General features: G+C 38.4%; 1 protein-coding gene across 1 annotated transcript in view; it reads right to left on the bottom strand.

Annotated features, from left to right (window-relative positions):
- Nucleotides 1–25,763, bottom strand: part of HSD17B12 (hydroxysteroid 17-beta dehydrogenase 12) — a 241,506-nt gene that overhangs the window by 115,924 nt on the left and 99,819 nt on the right. The window contains exons 2-3 of the mRNA XM_007946515.2: nucleotides 24,750–24,796; nucleotides 22,079–22,154 (exon numbers count right to left, since the gene is read on the bottom strand). Of these exons, the coding sequence (XP_007944706.1) occupies nucleotides 22,079–22,154; nucleotides 24,750–24,796 (123 nt within the window). The remainder of the gene's footprint in view (nucleotides 1–22,078; nucleotides 22,155–24,749; nucleotides 24,797–25,763) is intronic.

Here is a 25,763-nt window from a genome sequence, read left to right as displayed (position 1 = left end):
CCAGCCTTCTGGTTAGCAGTCAAGTGTCTTAGCCACTATGCTTATTTATCTCATTTCATAGTGCTCTTTAAAAAATCTTAATAGCTACCAATATTTCCCATGAAATTTCAGAGACACTAACCTTTATTATTCTGTAAATATCCAAGTCAGCAAAATTATTTTGCAAATATCATCAAATTTCCAATAATTCTACCAACAAAGTAGCAGCCAATTAGGATCAGAAGTGGGAAAAGAAGTAAATGTTTTAATCAGTAGGTCCTGGATGATGCAAAGCAGACCAAAACAAACAAACAAAACTGAAAAGCAGATTTGAATTTGAATGGACAAAATCCAGGGACTCTCCCCAAGCATCCGCCCAAGGGGAATACAGGAACAGATCATCTAGAGGACATGTGACAAACTGTCCTGGAAGACAACAGTAATATTTCTCATTGTGCCCCCAAGGAAGCAATGAACACATTGTACTGGAAAAGCAAAGACTGAAATTTAAGCTCTCGCCTCACATTTACAATTCTCTCAAATGTATTATCTCATTTGATCCTTACAACAATCTTCTAAGTTACAAAGAGAAGACATCACCATCACCGATGTAAATATACCTGCTTTACACAAAGTACAGCAAACAACCAGGTGTCTCAGGTCATCAGGAGTGTCAGCAGAGGGCCCAAGAAGGCTCCAGGCCTCCTAATGACTAAGCCAGGGTGACAGCGTGGGGCTGCTTTCCCTTGCTCTGATGACAGCTCCTGAGCAACCTGGACAAGGGCTGCATGGTAAGCTGATTTCCTGTTCCAAAATAGAGCATTTAAAAAGTGAATTTCAGATCATTTAAGAATTTTAATCTTTAATAATGAATAATTACGATTTTTAATCATTACTGCTTAAAATAAAATCGATAAATGTCCATGGATGCTCCTTACAGTCCTTGTTGTACACACAGTAGATTACATTCCATGCCTGCCCCTCACTGCTTGGAGCAGATCTCATTTCACAGCCACAATTTAAAAGAAGACAAAGATAAAGCAGAAAATGATAAATTCCATCTCATGATTTTGAAATGTTTGAAAAGTGTGGGTGAGCTTTGTTAATTAAACTATGGAATTCTAAAATATCCCATCATCTTTTAAAAATTCAAATCAAGGAAAATAAACTTTTTGCAATACTTCAAATAACTTTCAGCAAATAACTTTCTTTAAATACTCTAAAATGCTCAGTTTTTGTAATTTCATACCAATGAATTTAAAGGGAATATTAACATTAGTTCGTAATACAGAAAAAATGTCCTTTTAAATAAACCAATTCTCTAAACAGGGGAAATAAACACACAGGTCACCCCCGATTACATAATTACATAATTACATAATTGTAAGAGCATTCTGTCCGAACTCTGCTGACAGCGAGTTTTAAGTAAGTTGGATACCTCTGTTTTTTTAAGCTTTCACAGCCAGCTACGTGGCAGTAGTTTTGAGTAGTAAACGAGAACACTGAACAGCTATCAATAGACATCTGAGAGGGACAACGTCAGCAAATTACATACAGCAACAATACATGTGGTACATTTTACTAACAGTGGTATGTACCAAAAGAGAAAAAAAAAAAGACAGTTACAAGTACAGTCCGTCGTATCATGAATACTTCATAAGTCAGGGACTACCTGTACACACACACACACACACACACACACGAAAATGGGTAAAAAAGAACTTCAAGAAAGTTCTGAGTTGCCCAAAAAAGTGGATTTATGAAGTATATATTCTTCATATATGAACTTTAGAGCAGAATGTATGTTTTGTGCCCACGAAGGACAAAGGAAGCTCTAAAAAACATTCTTAAAATTATTTGTGCAAGGAGTTCCCTGTATCAGGAGCCACCAAATGGCCCACGTGAGGCAGTCCTGGGCTGCCTGGGTACAAATCCCACTTCGGCCAGTCCTCAAGCACTGTGACCCTGAGACCGTATATTAATTCTGTGTTGCTGCATAACAAATTACCATAAACTCAGCAGTGTAAAACAATACTCATTTATTATCTCACAATTTCCATAGGTCAAGGCTTAGGGTCTGGCTTAGCAAGGTCCCTCTGCTCAGGGTCTCACAATGCTTGATCTCTGCTGAGGTTCAGGATCCACTTCCAAGTTCGCTGACTGTTGGCATAAAACAGCTCCTTACCATTGTAAACCAGGGGCCCTCAGGCCTTGGAGGCCACCTGTCATTTCCCTATCACATAAACCTTCCTACATCATGGCAGTTTGCTTCTTTAAGGCCAACAGAATAGCGTCTCTGCTCCTTCAAGTCTCTTACCTCACAGAAGGCTTGAGCCCTCTTTTAAAAGCCCATCTGATGAGGTCAGGCCTACCAAGGATATAATATCTAACTAAAAGTCAACTGATTAGGAACCTTAATTATATCTGCAAAATCTCTTCACCTGTGCCAAGTAACACACCCTGAAGATGACATCCATCATATTCACAGGTCCCCCAGAGGGTGGGACTCTTGGGGCCATTTTAGAATACTGCCTATTACAGAGAGTGATCCCTGTTTCTTGTTGGTATCCTCCCTAAAGCAGAGATAATAATAGCACCAATCTCAGAGAGTTGTCTGAGGATTCAATGAGCTGATTGCTGCAAAGCTCTTGGAATAATCCCTAGCATCATTATCCATTACAGAGATAATGGCCAGATGAAAATAGAGTGAAAACAGTCATCCAGAGGCTGTCAGGCTGGCCCTCAGTTTTGTTTGGCCTCGGTAAGAGTTAAAACACCTAGGTTTCCTTTTTAAATTCTTTTTAAGTAAGTGGCAAATGTGGCGCCCCTGGACCTGCCATGCCACACAGCAGTAATCAGCTAGAGAGGACACTTTCCACGGGCATGAGCTCTTTGGTTCTCTAGCCTCTTGTTCAGAGCCTAGCCTGTTTGATCAACTATTTCTATTACCTGCCTAGTCTCAGGTTGCTTTTGTTGTTGTGTGCAATCGAGCTGATTTTCACTCATAGCATCTTCATGTGACAGAGTAGAACTGTCACATAGGGTTTTCTTGGCTGTAATCTTTACGGCAGCAGATTGCTGGGTCTTTCTCCCAAGGAGTTGCTGGATGTGTTCTAAGTGTCAGCAGCCAAGTGTTTAACCATATGTCACAAGGATCCTTTAACTAGTCTCTATAAGCATCTGCCTTTCTGACCTGATCCCTTTTAGCACAGGTCCACTGTACAATACAGAAACAGAAAAAGGCAGGCATATAAAAAGTAATATATATATTTTTAAAAAACTTAAAAAATCAAAAGGATGGAAAGCAAAAAGGAGGGTTTCCATGTCATTTTCAAAAAGTCAAAAGATAGATACACTAAGGACTATTTCGTAGTCACAATAAAATTAAAATTTCCAAGACTATGAAAAATTTACATTGCACTATTTCCATTTTTAACTTGATTATATTTCTCCATGTTTCATGCAAAACAAAAAGAATAATTTCCTTTTATTAGGCACTATTATGTGAACAACATAATGATTTTGTTTCATGTCTAAAAATGGTTTTATGTCACTTTTAACTGCTAGACAGAACTGTTTACTTTGTAGTTATTTCAATGAATTGCATTTGATTAACACTGGCATTATTGCTTTAGGACATCTGGCAATAAAAATGGAGTTTATAAAATGAAGTACAAAATATTTTAAACATCCAATAAGACAAAACTCCTCTTCACAATACATTCTTTTACAAAATTTCTGAACATCTTAAAAATGCCTTAAAAGCTTTTTCCCCCCTGTACTTCCATAAGAATCTGTCAACCTAAAGAAAATCCATTCACAAAAGGATAAGGAACAGTCCACACTCTCATGATGCTCCTTTCTATTCAAGACAAAGTAACCACTCTCGTGAATTTATTCTCCATTCATACAGGTCACAAGATAGTACATAGGATATTTTACTTGCTGCTTAAATACATCGATATACCTAAAAGTCTCTGTGGCAGGACTTTATTACCATAAACAGCTGCATTGTATAAAAATCCCAGAGGCAATGCTGCTGTGTAAAATGATGATTTAAAGCTTTAAGTAACATTAAGACCTTCTTGCAGAACCCATCTTGTAATTGTGCCAGGAGTAAATTCAATTAATAGCATTGCAGCACTGGGCGTGAAATGATGATGGAAAGAAGGCAAGGCCAAAAGAAAATCACAAACATTTTAATTCGTGATTTGCTTGAGACAGTGCATGCCAAATTATATGAAGCGGATACCTGTATTCTAACATTTACAAGAAGAATGAACTTGTAAGAGAAAATGGGGGAAAAGATTTTACAACTGCTTGTTTTCCATTTAATGGAGTGATTCAAAGCATATTTAGTCTCCATCAGCATTAACCTGATCTTTAAAATGTACTTTAAGTCTCCTCACTATTAACTACTCACCACTTGGGACCATGCCAAATGGAGGCAAACTTCCAGGTGAATCACCTTACAGACACTTCATAGGTTGAAAAATTTAAAAACACTTCAGTAGAAAGTCTGGATGTCCAGACACAGTATACATTTGTATGTTTGTGTAGGTATTTATGTAGAGTTTCAAAATTCATAAAACATATCAAAACTTAAGATATAAAAATGAAGACTGAGATTTACAGTCTCATTAGATGTTTTTGTCTTCTGTTTAGTTTTTAAGGAGGAAGTGCACAAACATCAATGTATAGCTGCTAACTCTGAATCTGTCACTGTATTTACTACGTGATCTTAAGAAATGTAGTTGATACCTCTTTACCAAAGATCCTAAAAGAAAAGCAATACCTCATGTATAAGAAAAAGACTATCAGTGTGCCTTAAGAATATGGGTCCACTCCTCGGTATATGGCCCACGGATACATAGGTACATGTGCTCCAAATGACATGTAACAAGGTTTTTCATAGCAGCACTACAGATAGTACCACCACGATGGAAACATCTCAAATGTCCATCAACAATAGAACAGGTGACTAAATTGTGAAATATTCATAAAGGGAAGGAAATAAATGAACTATGTTGTTCCTGCCAGTTGCCACTGAGGCAGCTCCAACTCACGGCCACTTTATGTAATAACAGAACACGCCGTCGCGTCCTGTGCCATCCTCGTGAGCACTGGTATGCTGCAGGCCACCATGTCAGGCCATCTCACTGACCGTCTCCCTCATTTTTGTTGGCCTTCTACTTTACCAAACAGGATTCCTTTCCTAACTACTGCTCTTTACTGACAACATGTCCAAAGCAGTCAGTATCTGACCATCCTTCCTTCTAAGGAATATTCTGGTTGTATCTCTTCTAACACTGATTTGTTATTGCCTTTGATAGTCCACAATATATTCAATATTCTTCACCAACACCACAATTTGGATACATATGAGACAATTAAAAATGCCAATGCTTAGGTAAGATGTACCTGAGTCATTGAAGTGACACCTCTGTATTTTAAAATCGACTATAAAAACTCACTGCTGTCGAGTCGATTCGACTCATAGCAACCCCTCCTTGGGTTTCTGAGGCGGTATCTCTACAGAAGTAGATTGCCCAATCTTCTTTCCGAGAAGCGGCTGGTGGGTTTGGGCCACCAAGTCTCTGGTTAGCAATCAAATGCCTTAGGCACTGCGCTACCAGAACTCCCCAAATCAACTATAGCTACATAAAAAATATTGATAAACCTCACAAACATAATGCTGAACTGAAGAAGCCAAACCCAAAAGAACAAATACTGTATTATGTCATTTATATGAAGTCCAAACAAGTCAAAGTTAAGTTATAATAAGTTAAGACCATAGTTACCTGTCAGCCACTCATAGGGGGATCTATGTAGGAGATCCTGGATAGAGTGGGAGAACATGGAACAAAACTCAAAGTCATTAAAAAAAAAAAAAAAGTACTAGGTTTGCTGGTCTGATAGAGCCTGATGGAACCACTGAGACTATGGCTCCTAGTTGCCCTTCAGGTCTGGAATTGAACCCACTGGTGGCATAGTGCCTAAGGCACATGACTGCTACACAGAAGGCTGGCAGTTCAAACCCACCAGCCACTCCTCAAAAGTAAGGCTGAGCAATCTACTTCCATAATGATACCACCTTGGAAACCCAAGGAGGGGTCACTATGAGTCGGATCCAACTTGACGGCAGTGGATGGGCCCTGTGGCTTCCAGCCAAATAAAAGATAGGAATATCAGGTGAACATTTACCTGAGGTAGATACACTCCTTGGAGAGATCAATCATGGGAGAATAGAAGGGTTGTGTATGCACAGGGAGACAGCTCAGGGGGTAGGAGTGCATGTGAAGGAAGGACACAGGGAAGAGGTAACTATGGGGAGGAAGTGGGAGAGGAGGTGTTGCATGGTGGTAAATTGCAGTCAATGTCATGAGACAAAGTATATGTGAGCTGCTGTATGGAAAGTGAATTTGCTCTGTAAACTTTTACTCAAATCACAATTAATTTTTTTTAAAAAAAAAAGACCATGGTTACCTTCGGAGAGTAAAAAAGGAGTAGTCATTGGGAGAGAGGGTAAGAAGGGTTAAAGTGTATTTTTAAACTTGGTGTTTTGGTTACCTAGTGCTGCTCTAACAGGAATATACCACAAATGGGATGGCTTTAAGAAATAGGGGTTTATTCTCCTACAGTTCAGGAGGCTAGAAGTCCAAGTTCAAAGTGCCAGGCTCTAGGGGCTGTGTGAAAGCTCCTTGACCTTAGGTTTCAGCTCTGTCTCTTGCTCCTGGCCCACTGGAGCTAGAGACATCTCTTCACTTAGGCAGCTACTGGCTGCTGAGGCTGACAAGCCCAAGGTCAACAAATAAGATGGCATAGTCCCAATGTTACCAAATCACACAGCAGGCCATTAATTCAAGTCCATTGTAAGTCCCAAGGTCAGCAGAGCATAGCAGGCTGCTGAACGGAACTGCTACATGCAGGGTCCAAGCGTGCCATAAGCTCGAGACCTTTCACAAATCTGTTTCTTACATACAGGAAGCAGACCACACACCCAAAGGCAGCTACTCAGCTGCTCACAATAGATTCCACCATGGAGTTGATTATCAGTCTTATCATGGGGAATACTACATCCAGCTGCCCAGCCACTCAGCCAAGGCCAGCCAAGTTGACACACAAACTGAACTACCACCATTCCACCCCTTGTCAACTTGGCACCTGTACAGATCTTCAATGGGTGGCATCTGTACAGATCTCCTTCACTGGGTGGCTCTAATCCCTTAGTTCCTGAGTGGCAACCTCTCCACCTTGGCCTGCCGGGCCCTGTTCCTCTACCTCTTGGGTATGGTAGCCCTGCCCCTTCTTTCTTGGGCAGCAACTATAGCTCCATCCCGCTGGCTCACGTGAACGGGCAGCCCCACACTCCAGAACCAGGTTGGAGATGGGCTAACTCTTTGAAACCTAAGGGGCTATGGTGGTTCCACCCCCAGAGGCCATGATCCTACCCTTCGAGGCTGAGGCAGCTCTGCCTCCCATTTCCTTGGTCTCTCTGCTTCTTCCGATTAATGCCAAAGGCAACCCACTACCCTGGAAATCTTCCTGCCCCAAAAGGACTCAGCTTTCTTGCTCTGTGGGCCAGCCAATCTACCACTCCATTTCATGCTGATCTTTTCTACCACTTAAAGGTAACCCACTCCACCAGGAAGCTACCTACCCAATGGCACCTGGCTTTCTCCTCCATGGGCTGGTAAGCCTGTTGCTGTTTAATGCAAGTCTCTGGGCTCTGTTCCTGCCGTCTCTCATGCTGGTCTCTGGGCTGTGCTCCTGCCGTCTCTCTCATGCCATATGCCGGGGTCTCTCTGCCAGGGTCTCAGGTCAAGGACGCACTCTACTCCTGTTTCCACATTTTAGGTATCTGTCCATTCTCTCAGTACCATATTCTGTTTTGGTTACCTAGTGCTGCTCTGACAAGAATATACCACAAATGGGATGGCCTTAACAAACAGGAGTTTATTCTCTTACAGTTCAGGAAGCAAGAAGTTCAAGTTCAAAGTGCCAGGGCTCTGGGGGCTGTGTGAAAGCCCCTCCATGGTAAGCTTTAGCTCTGCCTCTTGCTCCCAGCCCACTGAAAGGAGAGGCATCTCTTCACTTAGGCAGCTACTGGCTGCTGAGGCTAAGAAGCCCAAGGTTGACAAATAAGATGGCACAGTCCCAATGCTACCCGTTAATTTAAGTCCATTGTAAGTTCCAAGGTCAGCAGAGCATGGCAGGCTGCTGAACAACGACACGGCTACATGCAGGGTCCAAGTGTGCCATAACCTAGAGACCATTCACAAAGCTGTTTCTCATATACGGAAGCAGACCACATACCCAAAGGCACCTATTCACCTGCTCACAGGAGATTCCACAATGGAGGTGATCACCAGTCTCATCTGGGGAATACTACATCTAGCTGCCCAGCCACTCAACCAGGCCCAGCCAAGTTGACACACAAACTGAACTACCACACTGGGGAGCGATATATAGGAGTCTATTTTGTGATCACTCACTAAACTGTACATGTATATATAAACCCACATTTATATAGTTCTCAGAATTAACATTTATATGTATGCTTCTGTTATGAGGCAAAAGCAAAACTAATGGACAATATAAAATATAAATATATTATACTAGAAAAATATATTTTACTAAAAATAAGGCATATCCAAGTGATATAATGCTCTACATGTCTTGCAAATGGAATAGAATTTCTGTCTAGGTATGCTGCCAGGCCAAGAAATTGTGAAAGATAATAAACCAAAAACCAAACTCACCGCCGTGGAGTCTATTCCAACTCACTGCAACCCCCACTGGGTTTCCAAGGCTGTAAATCTTTATGGAAGCAGACTGCCCCACCTTTCTTGCACACAGCAGCTGGTGGGTTTGAACTACTGACCTTTTAGTTAGCAATCCAATGTTTTAACCACAACACCACCAGACCTCCTTAGATATAGTACTAGGTCTGTCTTTAAATAAGTTGATCTGTTGCTGGTGAGTGGTTTGTAAGTAAAGCTTGCTTTTTGTTTTTTCGTGTAAACAAACTTAAATATGGGGCCAGACATGGCTTTGTTAAAAAATAGAACAAATATATCAACTTTAGCCAAAATATGCACATGTCCTTTGAATGATCTAATGATAAGTGTAATAAGCAACTGCATGAAAACACAGTTATATTGCACATTTAGCTTAGTTTGCTTTTTATTCTCCTGATGCCCTGTGATTTTAACATAGGAGCTCTGGTAGCGTAGTGCCTAAGGCACTTGACTGCTAACCAGAAAGCTGGTGATTCAAACCCACCAGCCACTCCTTGGAAGGAAGGTTGGGCAGTCTACTTCCATGGTGATACTTCCTCGAAAACCCAAGGAGGGGTCGCTATGAGTCAGGTCCAACTCCACAATAACATACATAACAATACAACAACATCTTCCAAAAGTTACCCTGCAGCTATTCAGCTGCCATATTTAAAGTGTTTAAGAGCACGGGGTATAGGAGAGCACAGCATAGGAAAACAAAGACCTACTTGAACCCTGTCACCCTCTGCCACTAACTAGTTATGACTTGGTCTCCCAGACTAATGAAGGTTTTAGTTCTAAACTGAAATGCCCTTCAAAATCATGTGCAGAGTATGTTTTCTAAAATATATAGGTCTGAACATGATTCTAAGGATTCCACAAAATGACTGTATTTGCATTTTGGGGCTTATCATTTGCATCACGTGTTGCAGAGTAACTGCATCTTCAGATTCTGTATTAAACAGAATGAGAAGACAATAATGCTGATTCCATATCACTATGCTTTCCTATTACAAGTAGCCTGTTGTCGTTAAATATTAATTCTATTGATTTTTTTAATAGCAAAGGAATAAAATAATTCAAAATTTAGGAAAATTCCTCTTGGTTTTAATGAATTGTTCTTTTTTTATTCTAGTATTAGATTATAGCGTTAGGTCATTTAAACTAGCTAATGAGTCATTATTTGAAAGATTAGCACATAACATACATTACGTACTTAATAATAATGGTTGAATGAGGTTATCAAAACAATGGATAATGAACTAGGTAATATATAACTTCACTTGATGGAAAAATCAAGTTAAAAAGAAATCACCCTTCAAATAACTAAGTTTCAAAGTACGTTCACTCTATGATGAAAAAGAAAGCAACCCCCTCATAAGACTACTGAACTTCAGAAATGTTTCAAAGAATATGCCTTTCTACAAATTCTTTAATAGCTGAAGGCTGTACCCTAAATTACAATTATCCACTTAGAACAACAACCAATTATTTGAAAGTGGGAGGAGAAACGCCATCAGCGACTTAAATGGGACCCCTTCAGAACACCTTGGTCCCACTTCTCCCCACATTTTCATACAAAAGTCACTGAACCATCAATAATCCAATTGGAAAGCCCACTTGCTGTTTTAAAGAAACCATACAAACATAGGCAAGTATTTTAATTAAGAGGTACAGCTAGTGTCTGGCCATGGTGGGGCTCACTCCCACATGCCTAATGCCAGCTGTGGAAAGGCGACATTCAAGCAGCTGCCTTAATTGGTGATGCAGACCAACACATGCTAATTTGGCTGAGCCAAGTAATTGGTAGGTGTGCTACATTTTTAACAAAATATCCACCCATATTACATATGTTGTTCTCTATCTGAGTAAATGATTGGTAACAAGCAGTGATGAAGTTGAAATAAGCTACACTTGGTGAAACTTTAGTTGGACAGTTTCTTCTTCAAATTAAGAAGACCAACATTGTTTGGTAAAATTTATTTTACAACAGGATCCCACATTAGCTAAGAAAACCACATGTGCCAAACTGGAACCTATGCCTGATTTCAAAAGTACCTTTCTGTGCAAGATGAAGAATACTATGCAGTTTCGCAACAGCTCTTCAATTACCAAAACAATTCTTGTGAGAAGGGTTCATCCCCCTAAAACATGCCAGGTCTGTACACAAAAGGATTTGGGTTCCTTTTCTCTTTAAAGTCTAATGTACACCAAGCAATTACAGATATGTACAAAGATAATAATGATGTTTACCAGGAAATCTATCATGGCTAATTAAAAAAAAAAAAAAAAAGAGCGAGACTTCTATCTACCCTCTTGCAGTAATTGATAGAGCAAGCAGACAGAAAATGAGTAATGATGTAGGAGACTTGAAAACATTGCCAACAAACACTTGGTTTTAAATTTAAAAGAACCCCTGTTTTGACTGGCTTATAGAGACTAATAAATGTTTACATTTAAGAAGAGAAAACTCAAGAACTGCCAGACAAGAGAAAAAAATTCTGATGCTTTAAATGCACTGGTCCTTTCAGAAAAATCCTTCTCACAGAAGGTGAGGTGCAAGCAGTGACAGTGTAAGAAATTCAAGTGGACACTAGGCTAGCAACTAACAGGAGAAAACTCACTAATGAAAACTTTTGAAACATTTTTAATGATTGGTAAACAGAGAACTACATACATAAGAATCTAAGTTTCACATTATCCTCTTAATTAAAGTAAATTCTTAGCCAAATTAGAATAAGTTTGATCATTTTAGTTTTAGAAATAGCTGTATGTTTTCCTTCTGTTATCACAGTTTGAATTATAATGCCAGTGTAACATTCATTCTTAGAACTTTAAAATTTTCTACAGTTTTCACCAATTAGATATATTATTACCATTACTTCCACAAACTATTTAAAGTTAGGAGAACTGATATCTCTTATGAACTCTGGGCAAAGCTGCAAATCATTTGAACTTAATTATTGTTCCTGCTCTCTGTGTAAAACTTTCCAGTGTCATCACCCTGACCAACTTGTTATCAATAATGATTGTGTTGTGCTGGAATGTCAACTTAAGTATAATTTCTATGATTCTTAATTTGCCTTAAGATACTAACCTAATATAATGAACCAAAACCAAACCAACTTCTACCAAGTCAATTCTGACTCATAGCAACCCTATCCTAACTATAGTGAGCTAATAATGAGTAAAACTCAACTGCCATTGAAGAAATTCTGACTCAGCAACCCGCGCTGGGTTTCCAAGGCTGTAAATCTTTACGGAAGCAGACTGTCCAGTCTTTCTTCCTCAGAAGAAGTCTTTCTTCCTCACAGAACCCACAGCTGGTGGGTTCAAACTGCTGACCTTCTGATTAGCAGACAAAATGCCTTAACCACTATACTACCAGAGCTCCTTTGGCTATACTGTCAGAACAGACCAGTCCCTGGAGAAAGATATCATGCTTCGTGAAGTGGAAGGTCAGCGAAAAAGGGCAAGACCCTCAACAAGATGGATTGACACAGTGGGTGCAACGAAGGGCTCAAGTATAGCAAGGATTGTGAGGAGGATGCGTGACCAGGCAGTGTTTTGTTCTGTAGTACACAGGGTCGCTATGAGTTGGAGCCGACTCAATGGGACCTAACAACAACAATAACAATAATGAGGAGATTTGGGTTATCTCGACAATTTCTAATGATTAAAATTCCTAAAACATTTCCAATTGGGAAGATAAATTTAATGTATGTACACTGCCTTATGATATATGATAGAGCCTTATATGATAAGTTACTATATTTTAAGCTAAAATTGAAAGCTTTAAATGGTCATCTAAATTTATGCATAAGTGGGTATGTAAAAACATTAACATCAACAAAGTAAACTTATGAATTAAAAGAGTTCAAAACCAGTAGTTCTGGAGAAAATTGACCCTTGAAAATACAGGCTTCTCTTAACGAGAAAGCTGCAAAATTGATTCTGTACCTTCTGTATCCGGCGTGGCCAGCAGAGCCCTCTCATCTCCCAACACTCTCACTTCCTAAAAGTCTGTTAACTTTTTGAGATTTTGTGTTGACTCTTCTCATGTTCTTAAATCATTTTTAAACAAAACTCCTTATTTTTAAAAAAGCTAGATTTCCTAATAATTGTTTCTTACTGCTGTGTTTTAATTATTTTTTCTCTAACACGAGACTGTAATCACAGTTCTTGTCTTAGACAACTACGATCTATGCTCATACTTCCCTACATAATCACTAGTCCTAGTAACTCTTTTTGATATTGCCTTTCCAAATTCAGGCCTCAAATTAAGAAGAGCAACATTGTTTGGTAAAATATATTTTATACTCAAACTATCTTTGGTGCCTCCCAGATAGCCACTGGGTAGCACTATTGAGCAAGGAGGATATTAGGAATAATTACATATGTTGTATGTTCTTAACTTCCATTAGCTCAAAGCTCTGTGAAAGCTGTCCTGTTTATCAAGCTCATAAATACGGGAAAAGCTGTTAAATCAATAATAAAAGTTCAACTTCCTGTTCAAGTATATATAGGTAAGAGTAATAATGAACGTGTTTCAACATTTGTATGTTTCAGAATAGACAGAACAGTTTCATGATCCTGGGCAAAAAAGACTAACATAACTATCAACAAAATTATTTCTAAGCTTATGTTTCTAAGTATAAAGTACTTTTGTTAATTGGTAGCAATTTTAACACACACTTTATGGAAGGCCCTGGAGATCTGGCAATGCCTTTGTTGTTGTTGTTATGTGCCATCAAGTCGGACCCGACTCATAGAGACCCCTCCTTGGGTTTCCAAGGTGGCATCACTATGGAAGTAGATTGCCCAACCTTCCTTCCGAGGAGTGGCTCCCTTCAGTGTTCATAATAAGGATCGTATCCTCAGGATAGTGACTGACTAATTCATATGAATGAGTTCTATATTATACTACAACACTGTTGTTAGTTGCCATAGAGATGGCTCCAATTTATAGGAACCCCATGTATAACAGAATGAAACACTGCCAAGCCTGCACCATCTTAATGACTGTTGGTGCGTTTGAGTCCACAACTGCAGCCATTGTATCTATCCATCTTACTGACGGTTTCCCTCACTTTTGCTGACGCTCAACTGCAACAAACATGATATCCTTCTCCAGCAACTGGTCCCTCTATCACATGTCTGTCAGTTTGTGTACTGTGATGGCTTGCATGTTGCTATAATGCTGGGAGCTGTCAATAGTATTTGAAACATCAGCAGGCTCATCTACAGTAGACAGAGGAGCTCCCAGACTACAAAAGCCTAGAAGAAAAGCCTGGCTATCTACTGCCAAAAATTAGCCAATTAATAAACACTACAGTAGAAGATTCCATTTCCTTCCATTCTGATACAGTTAAATACTATAACAAATTAACTAGAGGCTATCAGTCTTATTAACAGGTGGTTCCTCCTTTTCCTTTAAGCTGGCCTTAAGGCCCCGACCTCAAGCTGCTGGTCAAAAAAGTAAAAACGTCCTTTTGACTATTACTGATGCTGCAGAGAATCAACTCTTGGGTCAGGCAGGTTTCCTTCCCAGTGTAAGCCAGCCACGTCACTAAGAGCAGACCATCTGACAGATTGTATCAAGAAGTTAAGTCAGTATCTACAGAACTCTTATTGCAAAAACAAATACTTTTACAAGCTTGTTGCTGACCCCAAAATCCATTGAAATAAGAATTAATTATGTAAGACTGAATAGAAACAATGAGGGAAATTTAATAATGGTCAAAACATCTTTGAATGGTCTAATAGTCTAAACTTCTTTCTTTTTAGTCTTTCACTAACCCTCACTGTGGCTGGCTATCCTTGTATAAACTGGAATAAAACAGTCTTTGAATAAAACAGTGTTTGAATGGTATGTTCCTACTGATCCCTCAGAATTCAGAAAGAAAATATTCCTTAGAAAGGCTTAACATAGTTATAAACTGTGGCGGGTGACTGCTTTGACCAAAAGAATATGGCAGAAGTAATGCCACATGAGGTCCAAGACAAGGCCATAAAAAGACATTCACTTCTGCCCGATGTGTCTTAGAACATTTGTCTTAGAACATTCACTCTGGGAAAGGTATTACCATGGTTAGATGACCAGACTAGAAAGGTGACATACAGGCACTCTACTCAACAGTTCCAGCTGAGTCCAGCCTTCTAACCACCTGCCATGTGAGAGAAGCCATCTTGGACTTTCCAGACCAAACTATCCATCCTCTAAGTATCACTCAGTAACCTCATTCAGTGCCATAAGGAGCAAATGGATTGTTGACTTGAGTCCTGCCAAAATTCCCAACCAACAGGATTCATAATCATGTAAAATGGTGGTTGTTTTATATCACTAAGTTTGGAGTGCTTTCCATGCAGCAATAATAACTAGAACATAAACTAGGAAATCATTAGGTAAATTTAAAGATGATAAATTTGTAGAAAATATAACACATATTGAATAATCTTGTCTGAAAAACTAACAGGACAATGGTTAAATACTATGTAACATGTCTATTGATTCTTTTACTTTACATGGCAATATAATTATTTGCATATGCTCAATAAGAATCTATCTTTCTCCATTCAGGAAATAATTAGATAAACTAATTTGTAACCATGACCATGCCAGAAATGTCTCATTTAACGGTAAATCTCATTTAATTAGGCGTGACTAGCCCACTAGTAAGAAACAAGGACTGCACTCTCATATGTGCAAACAATGCTTCAAAGACCTCCCAGGAAATTATCCTGGTACTGCTCCATGGCTGATGGAATCCCAGTCTTCCTTATAGTATAGAATGTCGCTCTCTGGAAGACCAGAAACACTGACACATTTGGAAATATTGGAATAAAATGGTACCACTACCATTATAGGTAACGCAGGCAAAACCTATAGAGGCAAATTGAATGGTTCTTGGTGGTTCCTGACCTTGGGATATGTGAACTCTAAAAAAGATAAAATATATATATATAAATATCTGGCATGGGTCAGGTAGGGGAAAAAAAAAAAGTTGCCAGTGAGTTGATTCTGTCTCCTGTTCACCATGGGTGTCAGAATAGAACTGTGCTCCATAGGGTATCCAGTGGCTAATTTTTCAGAAGTAGATCCCCAGGCCTTTCTTCCAAGGCACCTCTGGATGGATTCTGACCTCCCACCTTTTGGTTAGCAACAGAGCATGTTAACATCACCCAGGGACTCCATTATAAAACCAAAAACCCAAACCCACTGCCATCAAGTCGATTCTGACTCATAGTGACCCCAATTAGGTTTCCAAAGCAGTAATCTTTATGGAAGTAGATTGCCCAGTCTTTCTTCCATGGAGTGGCTGGTGGATTTGAACCACCAACCTTCCGGTTAGCAGTCAGATGCCTTAGGCACTGTACTACCAGAGCTCCTGTACTCCACTGTAGATGTGATTAAAAATATATATATATATATGACTCGAGGAGTTTTATAAGATTAACTCTCTAATCCTAACATCATGTGTTTAGTTTTATTAAACATGTAACAAAAAGATCTTTATGTGTTCATTAATGCCTCTTGTTGCCTTATGTAAATGAAATAGACTAAATATAATAGATCATCATATTAATTCTACTACCTCAGAAAAGTGTGGCACAAACTTATCTGGTCAAATTCAAATCTTAACAACACAAATTTGCCCCAAAGGAAAGACTGACAAAGTGAAAATGACATTTTTTACCTTACTCTAGTCCTCTAACTGAACATAAACCACTTGGATTTACTTAAAGTTTTACATTTCAAGAGATGAATCCATAGAATCACAGGGCCTTACTTAAGATTTACATCCTGTGAGAAGTCACAAAAAAGAGAAAAAAAATATATATTTTTAATTATCAAAGGCAGAAATGTATTTTTGTTTTTATAACCCCAAACTGACTAACTGTATCCAATCAGAATCATTGCCTGCCACATAACACATGAACTGTAAATACCACCATATCTATATGCTGTGAAGGAGTTCTGGTAGCATAGTGGTTAAGGCATTCAGCTGCTTACCAGGTGGTGGGCAGTTTGAACCCACCAGCTACTCCACAGGACAAAGATGGGATGATCTGCTTCCATAAAGATTTACAGACTTGGAAACCCTATGGTGCAGTTCTACTCTGTCCTATAGGGTAGCTATGAGTTGGAATCAACTCAATGGCAGTGAGTTATACACAGTGTGCCACCAGGTTGTTCTAAAGTTAGTCCCCTTTACATCATACTTGATTGCAATAAAAACTCGGTTCAGTGTTCAAAAATTCTCTAGGAATTTTCTTCTTTGACAAATCAAAATTAGAAAAACACTTAATAGAGGAATAATCCTGGCTAACAATCATAATAAAATAAGCTGATTGTATATATGTATGTATGTATGTATGTATATGGTACTGGGCAATCTACTTCCATAGAGATACCGCCTCAGAAACACAAGGAGGGGTCGCTATGAGTTGGAGTCGACTCAATATCAGTGAGTGTGGTTTTTTATATATATGGTGACTTTCAGCTTGTCTTATTTTAATGGGTGACAGGTATCTTTACAAAGAACTGTAATTTAATCAAAGCAGTCGATTCTCACAAAGCACTTATTCATTGTTGGTGAAACATTTAGCTCCCAACTAAATTATATATCATTCTTTTAAAATTTTTCTGAAAAACTTTAACTTGGATGAGTCAGCTGTCCTACATATTCACAAGGAATTACCTCTAAAAGCATAGAACCCCAACTTGATGACAACAGAGAGTTTATGAGGTGAGAGGAGCCAAGAAGAGATGCCATAACTTTCTCTAAGTTAGCACGCAGTCTCCTCTTCATTTTCCTCCTTCCCGCTATTCTTCTTTTAATCAGATAGGGAAGTAGGAGGGATGAGTTTAACCTGCTATGGTGAGTATAAGAGCTGGACTTGTAGTAACAAGTTAGCCCTGCAAAACTAAACTGTGTGACTTCCGTTTCCTGACTGGACTCTGACTGATACAGAAATTGGTATCAGGAGTAGGATGCTAAGAAATAGATCCTCAAAGACAGGATTTTTATATTAGTCTGATCATGTCCTTAGTCTTGAACATACTGCTAAGCTCTTTTTCAATGGGCAATAGGATGCTAGTGACCCATGGAGCAGTAGCATCACAATTAAGCAATTATCTGTGGCTGATTTTAAAAAAGGACATATTGAAGAAGTGCATTGGGGGACCAAATGGCTGCTGCATTTACTTTTGGCAAAAATGATGAGTACAAAGACTATGAAATGGTATGGCTTCTTCTGAATGCTGGAACCCCTATGTACAGAAGGAAAAGGAAGAGCTCAGATCTTCAAACTTTCAACTGACATTTACAGTCAGAGAACTAGAGAGCTTCGATGGCAGCCTAAAGGCAACTTTCATTTCTCATAGCCACAGAGCTCACCTTACTGAGCATCAGATTTAACTGTGCCAGCCACAGAATCAGAATGTAAGCTAAATTCTACAGCGTCACTAAGTCTCAGGAGACTGAAAATAGTGGATAGGAAGGAGTGTGATCCTGAGAGGTGGAATGAGGCTATGTAGGTGGATTCAGAGGAAACTGAGAAACAGCCTGCTCTCCTGTATCTTCTCCTAGTTTCAAAATCATGGCATAATCTCACCATAACTGCTAAGACAGTTTTCTTAAAAGAAGATTCTTCTTCACCTCCAGACCCTACTCAACCATCCCTTATGCTACCTACAACTAGGATTAGATCTCAGTTTTCTCTGGGGAACATGCACAGAGTCTAATTCCGAAAGGAATAGTTCATACACCAAAATTTTTCTAATTGGCATTGGTAGCAACCTAGAGAACATAAGTGGAAATGGATTCTAAGAGTGTTAGGTTAAGGAAAACAGAATACAACACTGAATCAAGCTGAATTTTTTAATTTGCATTATTTACCAGGAATTTAGGATTTAAAGGTTAGCTCACACAGCTGGAAGGGGCTCTACAAATTAACTTAGTTAGCTTAAACTTGGACTCCGTGATAGTCTACATTTACTGAGTTTGGGAGGTCAGAACTTCTCCAACATAATGTACAGAAAGGTATTGAAAACCTTAAGGAAGTAGAAGCGTTAGAGTAAATTCATCACATACAACTTTGCATAAACAATCCCTCCACCACTATACCTACCTTACTTCTATCTTGTTCACCACTGTATCATCACTGTGAGTACCTAGCACACAGTAAGCAATCAAAAAATATGTGTTGAAGGTACAAGCAAAGAAATGCAATTAGCCTGTCTCTGTCAACTTTAAAACTTGGTCCTTCACAACTAAAAGGAACATCCTTGTGAGGACAGCCTTTATCTGAGCCACTGTGCCTTCTCACTGCCATGCAGTTGACCTTGGCTACCGTGCAGCTCGAATAATTTGATTGTGTGAACGGATTTTTAATAAATGACATTTAATTTTGGAAAAAAAAAAAAAAAACTTGGTCCTTCCTTCTCCTAGAATAGATATGTTTATGAAAACCCAGAGATGGTTTACATAAGAGTTGAAAACTTATCGTAACCTATAAATCTCTTCAGCTTAAAGCCTGATGACATGGTCACTTCTCCCATTAAATTTATATTATGTCCAGAAAAACATTTAACAAAATTTTCAGCATGGAAAAAAAAAAGCTTTCCTTATACTGAAAGGTCAAGTCAGTGCCTCCACCATCTGTTCCTTCATGACAATGTTTGGACAGGAACCTGTCTTTGTGCCCACGGTCACATGTCACCTCATATCACAAACTAACCAGATTTTCAAGTATCATTAAAATGTATCTTCTGACTTGGTGAGCAATCTTTGCACAGGCTGGAGGATTTGCTGAAAGAATGTAACAAAGTAGAGCTTTCCTTGTTTCCCTACCAAGCAGATAGCTAATATATAGGCACAAGGCATTTCAAAATTCAACATTCCATTTAATCAAAAGATTCTATTTTTTAGAGCCTGATAGAACCACTGAGACTATGGCCCCTAGTTGCCCTTCAGGTCCGGAACTGAACCCACTCCTGTGACTTCCAGCCACACAAGACAGGCATGTGAGCTGAACACTCCTTGGAGAGATCAATCATGGGAGAACAGAAGGGCTGTGTATGCACAGGGAGACAGCTCGGGGACAGGAGTACATGGGAGGGAAGGACATAGGGAAGATATAACTACAGGGAGGAAGTGGAAGGGGAGCTGTTGCATTGTGGAAAATTGTAGTCAATGTCATAAAAGCTGCTGTATGGAAAGTGAATTTGCTCTGTAAACTTTCACCCAAATCTTAATAAAAATTTAAAAGAGAAAAAAAAAGATTCTATTTGTTGACTACGAATCTTTACTTCCATTAGTAGCACTAGTAGTTGCTTTCATTAAGAGCCAATTTCTACACACACGATTATCCCTTTAAGAGTTAACTATATGCATAACTCAAGTAGCAAAGAACAAACATGTTAACAGCATGTCAAGTTCATGTACCATCTAAGTAACTACCTTAGATTTATTAGCATCACAGTTTAACTCAAGGTAATGCCTCAGCAAAATGACAAAATCTTGTATGTCCTGGACCACTGGGGTTGCCTTTCAGTAGTTGAAACTTTGAATGCTAAATTCCAAAGATCTATTGTACAGCTATATACCACATGTTCACCTTTGTAAATATCTCTGCTATTAGCTGGGTTTAAAAAAAGAGAGGTGGAAAGAGATTTAACATAATTAATATTGGGAATCTACAGGAGAAAATCTGTTTTCATGTAAAGATGAAGTACATCTATGTGTTATCTGTCCAGTAAGACTGGCTTTGGTCTGGAGAGAAGTAATAACAAAAATATATGCCTCACAAGGATGTTGGAAGGATCAAAGGAAATTATACATGTTAGGAAATTTAAAAAAAAAAAAGTGAAAGAAAACACTGTTGGTAGTAAGCAGTTATGTCACTAATAAAAACAGCAGACTCAACAATAAGAAAAATAAATTTACAGAAAAAACAGTAGAAATCCCCTCTCATCTGAAGGAACTGGGATAGTGTGTTACTGAGGAAAGTCAGTGAAAGCAAGGATCATAGGAAATAATAAATACAGATCATAATCACTTTCTCTAGCCATGTATAAATAACTTGAATTCACTAATCTTGTGTAGGGCAGAGCCTCATCTTTTGAGGTGCTTTGCTGACTAGAGTTCCAAGGTCTTTTCTGCACAAACCACACCCATAATGTATCATTATAATTGCAATTTCAATTCCTTGAAAATGCATATGAAACTGTTGAAGTGTAAATTTCTTTTAAATTTTTATAATTTTCTCCAATATTTTACATTTGCTTTGTTCCCTAATTTGACAGCCAATTTCTTAAAGAACTCACTTTTCTCACTTTTCACTTTTCTGTCAGAGCATTCAGTTTTCTTTTTGTAGAAGTAACTCTCCTTCTTACAGTAATATTATACCAATTAATTGAATTATTTATAACAAATACTCCCACTGTAAGTTAGTTTGGGAACAAAGGCAACTGACTCTTAGCAAGTAAACAATTGGACTTGTGGGAGTAAAAGTGCACAAGAATCACACTGAGAAGTTTATTGGTCACAAAGAGTTGGCATACTGTGGGCATTAGTCAATGTGTCTACCAACAAAATGGACAGCACTGGTTTATCTACCCAGTTGATTAAACAGGTGTCAGTTTAACAGTATTGACCATATTATGCTTCAGGTCAAAGTTCAAAGTAGTTCCCCTGTCATATGTGTCCATGCTTCCTATTGTGTTTTCCTTTAATCATATTTGTTAGACATTTGTTGTTATTGCTGTGTGCCACCAAGTTGATTCTGACTCATGGCAACCCTGTATGACAGAGTAGAACCACACCACAAGGTTTCCTGGGCTAAAATATTTACGGGAACAGATTGCCAGATCTTTGTCCTGCAGAGTGGCTCATGGGTTTCAACCTACAACCTTTGAGTTAGCAGTCAAATGTTTAAATATTATGCCACCAGTGCTCCTCGTTAGACATTTAGAGATGATGCATGAGATCAAAAGAGTAAAAACAGTCAATATGGAAATGAAGCAAGAAAGGAAATTCAAGCAGAACATGACAAAAGAATTTGACTACTGACAATAACAGAAACTAATCAAGTCACTAAAAGACTTTTAAACAAATTACAATAGGACTAAATTAATTTTCCAAAATCGACAATCCATCACCTATTAACAGCATGGAGAAGAAGCATTCTGTACTAAAAATCAATGTCAGTGCTCGAGATCTACGTAAAAAATATTACACTTAGATTATCTGTATTCTTTTTATAATCATGAGAAAGAAAGGAAGAGAGACAGACATAGTGATGAGAGAACTTACTTATTTCACTAGAAACCTGGTTCAGTTTATCCTGTGATCTGCTGATAAGGACCACTTTCATCCCACGCTTTGCTAACTGAAATGATAAGAGAGACACGAACAGTTCAATCACAACCTGTGTGCTTCTTGTTAAAACAGAAATCAGATATATGCCCATTTTAAAAAAGTACAACTACATGATAACTCAAATTAAAAAACAAAAAAACCTGAATGTAAGAATGTGCAGCCCAAAAGGAACACTTAACAAAAGGATCCCCATAGAGTATCTTCCTAAATCAAGCCAGCATTTAAATGTCAGAGGGATGTAGGAGGGAGCTTTTTAATTCTCATTTTTTTGTACCTTTCCATACTGCTTGAGTTTTTAAAATTTTACCTATCATTTCTGTAATTTAAAACTTGGTTTTAAAAAAGTTTCTGTTTCAGATTAGATACATAAAAAAAAGACCAGAGGATTGGTAAAGAAAACTACAGTTAAAACACTGTTGTTGTTGTTGTTGTTTGCCATCGCGTCGGCCCCGACTCATAGCGACCCCTCCTTGGGTTTCCGAGGCAGTATCACTACGGAAGTAGGATTGCCCAACCTTCCTTCCGAGGAGTGGCTGGTGGGTTTGAACAACCAGCCTTCTGGTGAGCAGTCAAGTGCCTTAGGCACTATGCTACCAGAGCTCCCATTAAAACATTAGGAATTCCTAAAACTGCAGTCAAATTTTAAATTTTTGTTTATGAGTTACACTTTGTGGATGATCAAGGAAACTAAAGTAGTAAATTGAATAAATTAATAATTTTCAAAGCACCTTCTATGTACAAACCCACCACTGTGTTAAATGCTGTACAGGATGAAAAACAGTTATGGGAATGTGGTCCCTACACCGGAGACACATAAATACAGGGGCAGAGATAAAAAACACTAATAATAAAAACTTTTTGGTAAACTACATGCCAGATAGTATATAAATAAGCAATAAATTAGGTGCTATGACCTGTAAGTGACTGGTAAACTAATATTCTCATCTTAAATCCTGAAGTTAGTTTTCATTAGTTAAGGAGTGATATCACAAGTATGAGAAAATACAGGAGAAACAAAGATATTTTTAAATAAGGAAGATTGGTGATGATTTGCTCATTAATCTGCTACAAAACCACTAAAGATGCTATTAGTCCACACTGATATTTCATTTTAAATAATTAACATGGGAGAAGGGATTATGGAAAGCTGTTATTTATAGTCAAACATCATCTAATAAGAGTAAAAGGAAAGATACCATTAGCAAATCATCATTTCTTAAACCACCATGGTAACATCTAATTCACGCCAGAGTTGTCAACGGATGTTAAAATGATTTGACGGAAGATTATGGGGAAACAGGATATGCATGCAGTCTGAAAGCATCATACCACAGATTTTAATTACAAAAGGGAAAAGTTACCTTTATAATGGAGAATTGTGGTGGGCACTATCTTAAGAAATGATTTATCATAACATGGTAATAATGGAGCAAATTGACTTCATGTGCTTCCTGGTATCTGCTAAAAAATGTTTAATCTGAATCTAATCATGAGGAAACAATCAGACAAACCCAAATTAAGAAACCATCTGTAAAACTGGTCTGGATTTTGCAAAACGTCATTGCCATAGAAAGCAAATAAATACAGCTAGGGAGCTTTTCTAGACTAAAAGGCTTGTTTAGGTAAATAATAATAATAAAAGTTAAATGGGGCAAAATGTTAACAACTGGTGAATTGAGCTGGAGGATATATGGATGGTCACTGTATTCTTGCAACTTTTCTGTAGTTTTGGTACTTGTCAAATGATAAAGCTGGGAAAACAAAGGGAAAAAATACCTTTTAGGAATGACAAGTCAGAGTCTCAATGGATCTGGTGGGATACACATTTTGATCAAGGACTATGATAGGCCATGGGTGTCTTCCTGAGGACTGGAAGGTGGCGAAGCTTGTCTAAAGGGTACTGTTAAGCCTCTGCTTTGTATAATGGTCTTCACACCATTACTCTTTCCCATCATTTACTTATGTCAGAGAAGACTTGAATCCTTCGCTGTGTCTGTCAGTATCTTTGTGTCAATCAGAGCCCTTCTGTGAAAATGATGCCATGGGCTAGCCTGGAAACCTAACCATCGTATAATAATATTTCTATCATTTGGAAAACAGTTCAAAACAATTAACTTTAAAAATATAAGGTTAGCTATATTATACAATAGGAGCTCTGGTAGCATAGTGCCTAAGGCACTTGACTGCTCACCAGAAGGCTGGTGGTTCAAACCCACCAGCCACTCCTCGGAAGGAAGGTTGGGCAATCCTACTTCCGTAGTTATACTGCTTCGGAAACCCAAGGAGGGGTCGCTATGAGTCGGGGCCGACTCGATGGCAAACAACAACAACAACAACAACATATTATACAATATAAATAAAATTACACTAAATTGTTTACAATTCCAACTTACCAGGATAGAAAACTTTATACCAAATTTACATTAAAATTTATTTTTTAAAAAATTAAATAAATCTGGTATTTCTGACAAGGTAAAACATCTTTCATAGTCTAAATCATTAAACTACTGTTTTTAACTGCAAAAATCATAACTACTGTAAGAGCTCATTCCATATTTGTTCTTATTTATTTAAACCAACAAGAACGAACTTGAAAATTACCTACCTCTTCTGCATATGACTTTCCAATTCCATCAGTACTACCCGTGACAACTGAGAAAAGAAAAAACAGTAATAGTTTAGTTCAAGATCACAATGGAGAACTAATCACAATGGGAAACCAACAATTATACAATCATACACAAGAGGATCTGTGTAATACTTTGATGTAAAATATGGAGCAGTATCAGTGGTTCCAATTTAAAGTTAAACACCCATCAGAATGGCTAAAATTAAAGACTGTGATACTAAGTCCTGGTGAGGATGTGGAGCAACTAAAACTTTCTTCCATTGCCGGTAGCAGTGTAAACTGATGCAATCACTTTGGGAAAACTTTAATAATGTATCTAGAACTAAGCATCTATTACCCTATGACCCAGCAATTCCCAAGAAATATGAACACATCACGTCCACTAAAAGAATGACCGTGGCATTGTTAGTCACAGTAGCCCACACGCCAAAATGTCAATCTACAGGAGAATGAGTAAGCAAACTGAGGTAGATTCGTATAATGGAACACTACACAGAAATTTAAATTAACAAACTACTGATATACGTAAAACATGGATGAATCTCTCAGACATGCTGAATGACTGTTACAATTCCACTTATGAAGTTTAAGAAAAGACGTAACAAATCTATGGTGATTTAAGTCAGAATATCAGTCACTTCTGGGGTGGGGGAGACAGACAACAGGAGAAGGGCATAAAGGGACATTCTAGGGTGCAGGACGAATTCCATAGCTTGATTTGGATGGTAGGTGGTGGTGGGGGTGTATGTGTGTGTGTGTGAGAATTCACTGAGCTACACTACTTCCGTGGTGATACCGCCTCAGAAACCCAAGCAGGGATCGCTATGAGTCAGGTCTGACTTGACGGCACACAACAAAAACAAGAACATACAGTCAAGAATCCATCATTGTCAGCACAATATACATTCTTCTCCAGTGCACATGGAACTTTTTCCATGATAGACCATATGTTAGGCCATAAAGCAAGGCTTCATAAATTTAAAAACATTG

This window comes from Orycteropus afer, unplaced genomic scaffold (assembly GCF_000298275.1).
Source record: "Orycteropus afer afer isolate SDZICR_OR568_19922 unplaced genomic scaffold, OryAfe1.0 scaffold00165, whole genome shotgun sequence".
Taxonomy (NCBI): Eukaryota; Metazoa; Chordata; class Mammalia; order Tubulidentata; family Orycteropodidae; genus Orycteropus; species Orycteropus afer.
The sequence above is the reverse complement of the archived record's forward strand: the minus strand, read 5'-3'. Positions and strand labels throughout refer to the sequence as shown.